The sequence below is a fragment of the Pollachius pollachius genome (assembly GCF_949987615.1).
Source record: "Pollachius pollachius genome assembly, chromosome: 4".
NCBI classification, from domain to species: Eukaryota; Metazoa; Chordata; class Actinopteri; order Gadiformes; family Gadidae; genus Pollachius; species Pollachius pollachius.
Genome location: NC_136937.1, coordinates 29,385,050 through 29,397,549, shown reverse-complemented (window position 1 = coordinate 29,397,549; position 12,500 = coordinate 29,385,050). Strand labels below are relative to the sequence as shown.

Here is a 12,500-nt window from a genome sequence, read left to right as displayed (position 1 = left end):
TAGGCCATAGGTTCTACAGTAAAGAGCTGGGGTAGGCCATAGGTTCTACAGTAAAGAGCTGGGGTAGGTCATATGTTCTACCGTAAAGTGAGTAGCTGTAGAGGTAGTTCATATGTTCTAGAGTACAGTAAGGTGTTGCAGAGGTGGGTCATATGTTCTAGAGTAAAGTAAGGCGTTGTGGAGGTAGGTCATATGTTCTAGACTAGAGTAAAGAGTGCAGCAAGGCGGAGAAGTTGAGGCCAGATATAAAAACGAACACGAACGACGTGGAAGTTGGAAATTAATGGCGGACATTGAAATAAATAAACGCCACAGTTGGTCCATTTGCATTAACCAGCTCTTAAGTCAAGCCTAAGTGCCGTTTCCCTTATGCAACGGCAGGAGCTATCAGAAAATTTGGCTGTGGCCATCAAAGCAAGTAATTACCACAGCAAACTGCCTCTGCACATAAAGCATACAACTGTCGGCCGGCATCAGCAACACTCGCCACAGCAATTTCTTTTTCTGCTTGCGTCGCGGAGACACTTATTCAGTCGTTGATTCGGTCGGGAGTATTTGCGGTGCGTCGTGACACGATAAGAGGGATGGATAGAGGCGTTCTCAGACACTTCTGAGAGTGGCGTCGTAAAAAACTGTAATTTAAGAACACCGCCCCCCTTCTCCCTCTCTGTTGACCTGCCACTGGAATTAATTACTAGACATTCATTTAGACTGAACCTGCTGAGGAGGATACCGCTGGCGTCCCGCTCTCTGCCACGCTGTGTGTGGGTCTCTGCATCTGTATCTCTCTGTCTCTCTTTGTCACTCTCTTTGTCTCTCGCACTGTCTTTCTCTGTCTCTGCATCTTTCTCTCTCTCTCTTCTTTCCGTCTCTCTCTCTCTCTCTCCCTCTCCGTCTATCTCTCTCTCTCTCTCTCTCTCTCTCTCTCTCTGTGAATGTCTGACTCTCTCTCTCTCTCTCTCTCTCTCTCTCTCTCTCTCCCCATCAATCTCTCCCCTTGCCCCAGCTTCTCCTCTGGTTGCTCTCCATCTCTCTCAATCCCCATCTGGCACCTGGCCTTTTTGTGACAATTTAATTAAATCCATTGGTCATTATCTATCTGTCTGTCTTTCCATCTGTCTGTCTGTCTGTCTATCTGTCTGTGGGTCCGCCCTGTCATATCCAGCTTCCTCGTCTCTTTGTCTCTGCATTTCACACCCAATTTCCCCAATCGTGATTCGCACCGTCCCGCTGGGAGACGGAGGAACGAGTCTCAAACAGCCCCTTTTGGCAGCTTCAAAATAAAAGCGTCAAGTGATAATCTGGGCACAGAGTGTCCGGATGTTGGAGGCGGTTTCTTGGTGATATCTTCTGCTGGAACCCATCCTAAATAAATAACTCAAGTGTGTGTGTGTATGTGTGTGTTTGCGTGTGTGTGTGTGTGTAGTTGCTAGGTGACCGGTGGGCTGCCATCTGTAAATGGACGGAGGAGCGCTGGATTCTCCTTCAGGAGATCCTGTTGAAGTGGCAGCACTTCACCAACGAACAGGTAACGGTGTCCAGTGCAGCCCCTTCCACCGCTAATGCGCACTGAGGCTAACGCGCACTGAGGCTAACACGCTAACGTGCTCCGTCACGTTGCTCCCACCCGGGCTAAGGTGCATTTGATTCGGGACCGCCCCCACCCCTCATCCGAAGCCTCTTCGACCAAAGGTGGACAGCAAATCGGGAACCTGGAAGAGTTACAACGTCACATGATTTATGGCGCATGAGCGAGTAGATTAGAACTAGTGAAGATGATCACAGGGTTAACCGGTGCACACTAATTACTCAATATGCAACAGGTGTGCAGCCTCACCAAGCCCCAGAGTCCAATCAGACTCGGCCAGGTGAAGCTGCTTCAACCAGACCACGTCATCCATACACACTCGCACAGTCACGTCCACAATCTCTTTCTGTCCTTAGTTTACTCTATTAAAGTACTCAAACTCATTGTCAGGGTTAGGGGTTTGATTCCCACTGGGAACACCCAAGCTAGGAGCGCTGGGATTCGAACCCCTAACCCTGGCAGCACTGGCAAATGCCATTCATGAACAATTATCAAAGTGGACTCAGGGTTTTGGAATGTTTTGTATTATGTTGTGTTACTATAAGGAATGAGATTTTTAAAAAAGTATGTTTCGGCATGTCAATCTCTTTCCTATTTTGTCATGATTGCCATTCTCATTCTTAGAAACATGTCATTAAGTAGCATCTTGCTCAAGAAAGCCCACGTTGGGATTTTAACTCAGAACCTTTCAGCGTTGCGTCAGACAACGTAATCACCGGTCGATCCTCGCCCTGCGTCCTATTTCCGAAGTTCGTCATGCATCGTGAATTCAACAAGATTTGTTGTCAACACCTTCTGAAAAAAATGTGTTCACGCATTTTTCCTCCGATTTCTGCGTATTCCGATATGCTTTACGGTTCCGGCTGTCCGGGTGTCTGATGAGTGCTGGGGGTTGACGTAGTGTTCCAGCACCAGCGTTGGGGTTTTACATCTCAAAGCACATCGCTCTGGGCTCCAAAGGACACCAGCCCGCTCACACACAGCAGAATCCTCAATAGGATTTGCCGTTAATAAATACACTAGTCTTCTTCAATCCTCTTCATTTTTTCTCCCCTTCTTATTTTCGTGGCGTGGAATTGGATTTCACGCCGTCCTCTGTTCTCTGCTCCTAAACAACATCTGACCAGGTGGCCTTTCACAACGAATTGTCCTGACACTGACACTAGCATTGCATCCCGAGGGAGGGGCGTGCGGGGTAGGGGTTGGCAGAGAGAGAGAGAGAGAGAGAGAGAGAGAGAGAGAAAACGTAGCCATCTTTATAGATATGACTTGCTACATTATAATCATCAACGATTTCTCCTTGTCCGTTCTTCGCTTCTCTATCTTCTGTTTTCCCTGCCCTACACTATCTGATTCTCTTTTATTTCTCTCCATAATCATTTATTTGTTCAATCTCTCACCTCCTTTCTCCACTCCTTTCATCCTATGTCTCTCCTCGTTTCCTCTCCTCTCCTCTTCCCCTTCCTCTACTCTCCTCTTCTCTCCTCCTCCTCCTCCTCCTCCTCCTCCTCCTCCCTGCAGTGTTTGTTTGACTCCTGGTTGAGCCAGAAGGAGGAGCTTGCCCGGACCATCAAAACTACCAACCTGAAGGACCGGGCAGAGATGGTGTCGACCCTCCAACGTCTGGCAGTAAGTTGAACCAAGACTCTCGTTTTTCTACTGAAACTTCACAGGAAAGTAAAGTTTCACCAATTACAATTACAATTAGGGCATTTAGCAGACGCTTTTATCCAAAGCGACTTACATCAGTTAATATACACATTGACACACCGACGGCAGAGTCAACCATGCAAGGCGACAGCCAGCTCGTCAGGAGCAGTTAGGGTTAAGTGTCTTAATCAGGGACACATCAACAATCAGCTAGGAGGAGCTGGGGATCGAACTAGCGACCTTTCGGTTACAAGGCAACTGCTCTAAATCCTGAGCTAAGCCGAAAATCACCAAAGTCATTTTTGAATGAAAAGTGATGCCATGGGTTGCATAGTAGTTATATGGATTTGACAAAATCTAGACTTAAATGCAGCAGAGTATGAGGTGTAAATATGGACACAAAACGCCCTCTATTGTTAAGTCCATGCTATTACACTTGCTAATTGCTAATTGCCACGGAGCGACGGCAATCATCTTTGAAAGCGGGAACTAGCTCAAACCGGTTTTATTCTTCCCCCCTTTACTGTAACTAGAGTTTGCTCAACCTCTAGTTATAATTAAACCCATTGTAATAATATAGAAACCCCAGTCGATAATGTAACAAATTTCTGAGCACATATTATAATAACATTTTGCTTATAATGCTACAACGAATATTATTTTGGTTCACCTATTACGTAAGGAAGCAAGCATAATAATTTCCTCCTTACATTATGAAGCAAGCATGATAGCTTTTTCCGCATTTGTATATCAGGAGATTCTACCATGAGTGTGATTCACACTTAATGCTTTATATGCGGACATCAATGTTGTTTAGACTGTAGTATCAACGGGGGGTTTAGGAGGCTGGGCTTGCAAGGGGCGGGATATGAGTTAGGGTCTAAATTCGCAACAGGCGCGATAAGTGTGGCCGCTATCACTGTTGTTTGTTTGGATTTGACCATAGACAAAATGGAGGCAGAAAGGGCTGAACTCATCGCGATCATCTTAAATGTTGCTAAAATTATGTATAATTTATTCTGTTGCATCCATAAAATCCGTAGCATCGATCGATGAAAGATTGGAGCATGACTTAGAGACAAATAGAAGAAACGACAAAGAAGAAAGGCGTCGCGAACGACTGCATTACTGGAGGAAGAGAGCATATTTTTTCGCTTCATTTCACATATAACACTTGGACAAATGTAGTGGATTTCTGTGTTTAACTGAGAAAACAGGGAGTGAAAGGACGGGACCCTATAATGTTCAGCTGATTGTTTTCTAAACACGTGCAGCTGTGAACTAATTTATTGTCATTTATTGTATGATTTGAACTTTTAGGGTTTTGATAAGACCTATCTTTTAGCGTTCACCACAATTGCAGCAGTGCCAACATTTAAATATTTTTTAACCATCCAGCGAACAAACGGCAACTGGCTGATTATCATTTAGGGGGCCACTCAATGACATGCAGAAGCGTCATCAACATGCCCACCGAAGTAGTGTGAGAAATACTGACTTTCTACTCCTCATTCACATATACGTTAATTAACATTTCCTTCGGAGAAAAAGCTACCTCAGGGGTAGTATTATTCAGGGGTTTTTCAGGGTACAAATGTCAGGAAATGTTTTTCACACATACGGCCCATCAGGAGAATGTCAGGATTTACAGCTAGTGTTTGAGCATTTGATAACATTATAAAATGAGTCAATTTATGGGTAACAGGGGTAATTGTTCAATGGAAAGTGTAGTATACTATGCATGCAAATCAATTATTAAATAGCTTTTACTGTTATTCAGGGCTGAAAAGCGCATTGACATTTTAAAATGCATGGCAACTACTATTGGTTAGTTGAAAATAATAATCATCATTGAGATTAAACATCTCTTCAAGTGTACTGGCCAAGACAGGCAGCAGTAGCCTACAGTCACACAGCATACACACATAACACAACTAAAACAGTCAGCAGGGGGAGGGGGGACATCAATATCGCAAGACATTTCAGGAGGCTCAAGGAGGAGGGTAATATTAAGTTTGAGCAACAAAGTGTAGTCTTGTGTTGGACTCTATTGACATAATTCACCATACTGTGTTATTGACATGTTTTCGTTCTAGGTTATAGGGACACTGTCTCTTTAAGATCACTTGACTTGCCGATGGCGTGATGTTTGAATTTAACAGTTTTTATATGACAAATGAACGACCAGCCGTTGCTTGTCGAGGTGAGAAATTGTCTCTTCACTTCTTTTATCTATTGACCGAACGTCTTACATGGGAGAGTGTGTCGATGGCGACGCCGTTAAAAAAGCCGTAAGGGGGGTGGGGGGGATATCAATATCGCAAGACATTGCGGGATGCGTGATCGATCTTGCCGTTGTCTTGCAACACATGCGCGTGTGTGCGTGCGTGTTTGCATGTGTGTGTATGCGGTGCCCTGCACTGCCTTTGTCCTGAAACGTCTGCCTCAGCGCGCGCGCGCGCGCGTGTGTGTGTGTGTGTGTGTATGCAGTGTGTGCGTGCGTGTGTGCGGTGTGTGTGTATGCGGTGTCCTGCGCTGCCTTTGTCTTGAAACGTATGCGTCAGCGTGCGCGTGTGCATGTGTGTGTATATGCAGTGTGTACGTGCGTGTGTAAGTGTGAGTGTAAGTGTGCGTTCGCGCGTGCTGTGTGTGTGAGCTGCAGGCTGCTTGCCACATGCGCAGGGACCAACTTGAGTAACTTGTGCAACAGGCCTGCTACTATGTAGTAGTAAGAATATCAAAAAAGTTGAAAATACAATATCACCAAATAGCAAGGAACCGGTTCTGACTCGCTGTTGTTCAGGCCCAAATGCACACCTGTGATTAATGAAGTGAAATAGAGGTAGTCATCTAAAGTGATCTAGAGTAGAGTAGATGAAATAGAGGTGGACAGAGCAGACAAGCAAGGCTATAGCCAGGTGAGGGCCTTTGATCCAGTTTAAAAAAAAACTCTCTAAGGCCTGTCGCTGATATCATTACTCATATTGAGTATGTGGACAGATGAAGACACAGAGGCCCTGGTGGATTCCCCCTGTGCGTTGCTTCAAGTGGATGGAGTACATTGATGAAGTCGATATTGTCGCACTTCGTCATCCTCTTTTTGTTGTTTGTTTGGTTCAGCGGCTGCTGTGATTTATGCTTTAATCCATTATAAAGACTTCAGCCTTAACCACCTGTAGCGCTGCTGTTGGGGTGTGTGTGTGTGTGTGTCAGTGTGTGTGTTTTTCAATGTGTGTGTGTGTGTGTATGTCAATCTATGGGTGTTTGTGTTGTTGTCTGTTTCAGTGTATGCGTGTATTTCAATGTGTGTGTGTGTGTTTTTCATTGTCTGTTTGTATTTCAATGTGTGTGTGTGTGTGTGTGTGCATCTGTATTTCAATGTGTGTGTATGTGTCTGTATTTCAATGTGCGTGTTTTTGTATTTCCGTGTGTGTGTGCGTGTGTGTATTCGTGTGTGTGTATTTATATATGTGCGTGTGTGTGTGTGTTTTTTTCAACGTGTGTGTGTGTGTGTGTGTGTGTCTGTATTTCAACGTGTTGGTGTGCATTTCAATGTGTTTTTTAAAATGTGTGTGTATATGCACCCCACCCCCCCCCAGGCGCTGAAGGCTGAGATGGAGGTGAAGAGACCCACCATGGACAGGTTGTGCTCCATGAGTCAGGACCTTTTGTCCAGCGTCAAAAACAAGGAGGTGGCCAGCAAACTGGAGGCCCGCTTGGACACCTTCGCCCAGCGCTGGGACCGGCTGGCCCAGAGCCTGGAGCTCAGCTGCTCCCAGGTGGACGCACGCACACACACACACACACACAAGCGCACGTGTACTCCTTCACACAGGCACCCACCAGACGCACTCACGCACGCATGTACTCACACACAGGCGGTGCCACATACACACACACACACGCACGCGAACACACGCACATGCAGTCATACGCGCACACACGCACGCACGCGCGCATGCACTCAAACGCACACACGCACACGCACGCACACACACACACGCACACACTCACACACATTCACTCTCACATGCACGCACACATCAACATAGGTATACCCTACTTGCACACTAGATACATACGCACACAAACACACACACAGCCCTACTTGTCAGGGCTTGATATACAGATAGCATAAATGGGGTTTAGTCTTGACATGTCCTTGCAGGTTAACTTCTCTGAGATGTAATTCACACTGCATATGTCACTTCCTGTTCCCGCGGGGCTCTTAACAGTTCTCACTTCCTGTCCCTCCCTATTTTCGCCATCTTTATGTCCTTTTTTATCTCTTCTCTGCCTAAGCACTTCATTGTTTCTTCTCATTCATTTATTTTATTATTCCCAACCTCATTGGATGATTTACATATTCAAATCCTCTCTCTGTCTCTTTCTCTCTTTCTCTTTTTCTCTTTCACCTTCTCCATTGTTCTGCCTAGCTTTCTCTTTTTCCTTCTCTATATTTATCTTTCTCCTTCTCCATCCCTATCTTTCTCTCTCTCGCTCACCCTCTCTCGCTCACTCCCTCAATCTCTCACTCTCTCTCTCCCTCTCTATTTCTCTATCTTTTGATTGTCTATTCTTTTTGTAATTGTTTTTGATAGACCACCATTCATCAGGCCCTATAACGAGATTGGGTATTTGTGTTTGTGTGTGTGTGTGTGTGTGTGGGTGGGTGTTACAGCTCACATCCGCCATCGCCGTGTCCCAGCAGTCGGAGCTGACCCACTCCGTCACGGCGACCGTTACCAAGGTTACGACCCGTGAGAAGGTGATGGCCCTCCGACAGGCCAGGGAGTCTCCTCCACCACAGAAGAAGAGACAAGTGGTCGTGGACTCAGAACTCAGGAAACGGTGTGTATGTGTGTGCGTGGAGGGGTTTGGGGTTTGTGTATGTCTCTTGTGTGTGTTTGGGTGTTGGTGTGGGTGTGTGTGTGTGTGTGTGTGTCATTGTACCGTCGGGCCTGTGAGTCCAACTCTCCATCTCTGACTCTCACTGTGACATCACACCTCCAGCTGCATGCGTCCACTGCTCCAGTCTTACCTGAGCAGGTAGGTCACGCTCCAGCAATTAAGGTTAACGAGCTTGTCTCCACCAATCAGTTTCCTCGAAGTGTAGCTGGGCCATTGATTGGGCGAATGGCCTCCCACTGTGTGTGTGTGTGTGTGTGTTAAAGTGTTAGAAATAGAGCGGACTAGACACTGTCGTTATCTAGCCTACGTTTTCTCTCAAGTCTAAACCTCATATTCATACGGCTTTTTAATTAAGTCAAGCAGCGAGGTACTTTGTGTTAAAGGTTGATCCATGAATGATAATGAATGTCCCTATATAGAAATGGTACTGGATATTTATCTGTGACTATGTCGGTTATTATAATTTTTTTTTAATTAATGTTTCGGCTTAATAACATTTGTATACGCTAGCATAATATCAGCACAACAGACTCTTAATGAACGACGGAGACGGACAGGGAAGTGGGTTGAAAGAGAGGAGGGGTTGAAAGGAGCATTAACGCGGTGAGTTAGCTATTAACCTGGGTTGACGGGAAGCGTAGCAGCTACATGTTTAGCGCAGTGGTGGGTACAGCCTGCACGCCCACCTCTATTCATGCTTGCCAACCTTGTGCACTTTTTTCCGAGCGCATCACTGACGGGGGGTGGGGGTGGGGGGTGAAAAAATATCAGTTTCACAGACTTTATTTCCTTGAGTGATTTCTAGTGAATTTCTTAAGGGTGATATTCAGAAAAATAGGAAGCCGGCAAAATGGAGTTTGGCAAAAAAAGAAAAGATATATATTTTAATCCACAAAAATCCACTGTATTATTTTTACCTTTGGCTTCTTTTCCTTCACGCTGCCTCGCACAAAATGCATCTCATTGCGTAGCATTATGAGCTTAAATTTTGCTAACTTAATCAAACTGTTAGCCTAAAGACAACAAACCTCATCTTGTTTCGTTGCATTGTCATGAAATAGTAGCTTCATATTAAATTACCACAGACAATCCCCCTTAACCCAGCCCCGTCAAAACAAGCATCTTCTGAATCCATTTATACAAATATTCTCCTAATTCGGGAAATTGTCGGGACAATGATGTCTCCCCATGGAAAATGGGGAGGCTTAGAAAGTCTATGCATGCAGCGTTGCCAAAAAAAAAACACAAGAAGTTGCTATTGTTTCTCTGAAAAGTCGCTAGAAGTCGCTGGTTTGCGTGATGACGTCATTAGTGACGCCAACAAGCATAATTTGCATACGAGGGTTATCTGTGCGAAAAAGAAGGAACTCGTCGGAAACGTGAAAGCAGCAAACGCAAGGGAATGGATTGGGAAGGGGCGGGGACTGGAGAAGGGGGAAGGAAAGAGGGAGAGAGCTGTGTGCAGTGCAGAGAGAAGACGGGATAACGCGAAAAAAAATGTCGACAGATTTGCCGCCAGTCCCTAGATCAGTCATCGGAGATGGCCAAAGTCGCTAAATCCGCGACAAAGCCGCCAAATTGGCAACATCGTGTGCATGTACGTGTCGGTCCTTAAGGTGTGTATTTCGTTGACCCCCTGCCCCCTCCCCCAGGTTTGACGTTGACTTCACGGAGGTCCACAGCTACATGACGCGCGGAGAGGCCATTCTGCAGAGTCCAGAGTTCTCAGTGTCCCGCAAGGAGGGGGGTGTTCAGGAGCTCCACGACAAAGTGCTGGTAAAACGCAACGTCGGTTGCTATTTTAGGGCTAGCCTTCTACCCCCCAAGGAGCGGTGTGTTACGCTGTAAACACACGGGCCCCATCAGAGCACCAACAAAGGTCATAAAATGTAATTAACCGCCTTTTTTCCCCCTTCAGCATATATAATAGCGTAGCGCAACACAATACTTAGCTTAGCATAGATGTTGGAGTTAAAAATACCCATTATTGTGGTTGGCATATGAACTTGGTCTGCCAAAGATGATTTATTATTCTTAGCATAGCATTAAACTTAACATATGTGTTGGATACACCAGTCATGTTTCTCAGCAGAGTTAGATGCTCAGCATTAATTAAAGGTGTGGGTGGATGAAACCTAGCGTAGGGAGCTATTATTTAGGTTATTATGTTATTTTTAGCATAGCGTTCATGAACCAAAGCTCATGAACGTTCATGAACCAAAACATCTATCATAGTAGTAGTAATACACAACATTGATATTTTTCAGCATTTGATGCCAAGCATCAGTTGCGATTACTACGATTAGATAGCATAATACAACGCATTACATCAAACGTAGCTTTGATTTACAGGAGACGTGGCCTGCACTACACAGGAACTGGCTGGGAATGGTGTCGCTGAAGTGTAGCCAAGAGCGTGCTTGTAAATATTGTTGATGCGAAAAAAAAGGCTTCTTGGATGTCATACTGAAGTACTACTTGGACATCAGAGCGTGCCACTAATGGGAGGGAGAGAAGACACATCACCACCGCTAACGCTACGATGGCGTCAGCTAGCCTGAACTTCAACAGGGATTAGGGGGAGAAAGAGCGTGAAGCCAGCTCCGATGCATCTCGTCTCTCCTCCTTTCCTCTCTTCACCTCCCCTCCGGCAATTCTCCCCTTACCTAAATTCTCCTCCCCCTCTTTTCTTCTCATCTCTCCATTCTCCTCCTCCCCTTTGTTCTCCTCCTCTCCTTCTCCTCTCCTTCTCCTGGCCTGTCTCTTCTCCTCTCCTTCTCCTGTCCTGTCTTTTCTCCTCCTCCTTCTCTCCATTCTTCTCCTCCCCTCCGTCAATTCTCCTCCCCTCTTTTCTCCTCCTCTCTTCTTCTCTCTCCAATTTCCTCCTCTCCTTTCTTCTCCTCCTCCTCTCATCCTCCTCAACCGGCTCTCTTTTGAAGCTCCCAGTAATGGATACATGAAAGGACATCGACTTTGTTTATTGAAAATATTTATTCGATTTTCACCCGTTATTACCTTCCCTGGTCTTTGCCCCTCTCTCTGCCTTGCTCTCTCTCTCTCTCTCTCTCTCTCTCTGACTCTCCCTCCCTCTCTCTGACTCTCCCTCCCTCTCTCTGACTCTCCCTCCCTCTCTCTGACTCTCCCTCCCTCCCTCTCTCTCTCTGACTCTTCCGCTCTCTCTCTCTTTTTCTCTCCCTCTCTTCTGTAGGCAATCGACCGAGAGCGACCAGAGAAGTTCCGGAAGCTTCAGGAGGCGACACGCACAGCAAACACTCTGGTCGAGCAAGGTAGCCACACACACACACACACACACACACACACACACACACACACACACACACACACACACACACACACACACCTGTCCGCAACCTCTCACACACGCTGCACATCACACACACACACATACAAAGCCTCTCTCACACACACACACACCGCACCCAAACACACACACACCCAAAAGCCATAAACACATACGCACCAATTCTGTCTGTCCCCATAGCAACGGCTCCACCTGTCCCACCATCTTTCCCTGTCTCCATAGAAACACAGAGAGAGAGAGAGAGAGAGAGAGAGAGAGAGGGTGTGGAGGTGGGAGGGGACAGACTAAGAGACACAATGAAAGAAGGGAGGAAACAGTAGGAGAGAGAGTTGGAAGGAACAGGACGGTCATCCATAGAGAGGGAGAGAGCGAAAGAGAGAGAGAGAGAGAGAGAGAGAGTGGGGGGTTGTCTGGACATTTTTGCCCTTGAAGTATTGCCCTGGAACCTGCGTGCAGACTTTTCTGTGTTCATCACTTCTTTCTATTCATCTCCTGACCTTCAAAAGTCGCAACACGACAGCACATTGCTCCATTCACTGATAACCACTGTGTGTGTGTGTGTGTGTGTGTGTGTGTGTGTGTGTGTGTGTGTGTGTGTGTGTGTGTGCGTGCGCATTTGTCGTGGGGGGGTCTTGTATGTGCAAAGGACAGCAAAAGAGCAAAACATTTTTTGTTGATATACCTGTGTGTGTGTGTGTGTGTGTGTGTGTGTCTGTGTCGTGGGCGTGTAAGTGTGCTTACTCGTTTGATGTTTGTTTTTTTGTGAGGATACTTTAATTGGATTCAATTTGCATCAAGTCAAAGAAAAAATAAACAATGCCCAAAATACCGCAGTGATGCTGCAGGTAGAGACTGGGCCAACTGGAAAACCAGTGAAGATTAGCTCCCACTCTATTGGAATTGGTCTATTTTATGTGGTTGATTGTTTGTGGTTTATTGTAGGTGGTCTATTGTATTTGGTCTAATGAAGGCGTTCTATTCTATGTGGTTTGTTGTATGTAGTTTATTGTATATGGGTTATTGTAAGTG

At 45.9% G+C, this 12,500-nt stretch overlaps 1 protein-coding gene across 1 annotated transcript in view; it reads left to right on the top strand.

The window, feature by feature from the left end:
* The window catches only part of LOC307075024 (dystrophin-like), a 72,461-nt gene that overhangs the window by 36,567 nt on the left and 23,394 nt on the right, over positions 1–12,500 (top strand). The window contains exons 13-18 of the mRNA XM_079735511.1: positions 1,427–1,528; positions 3,110–3,217; positions 6,838–7,017; positions 7,920–8,089; positions 9,802–9,925; positions 11,358–11,436. Of these exons, the coding sequence (XP_079591637.1) occupies positions 1,427–1,528; positions 3,110–3,217; positions 6,838–7,017; positions 7,920–8,089; positions 9,802–9,925; positions 11,358–11,436 (763 nt within the window). The remainder of the gene's footprint in view (positions 1–1,426; positions 1,529–3,109; positions 3,218–6,837; positions 7,018–7,919; positions 8,090–9,801; positions 9,926–11,357; positions 11,437–12,500) is intronic.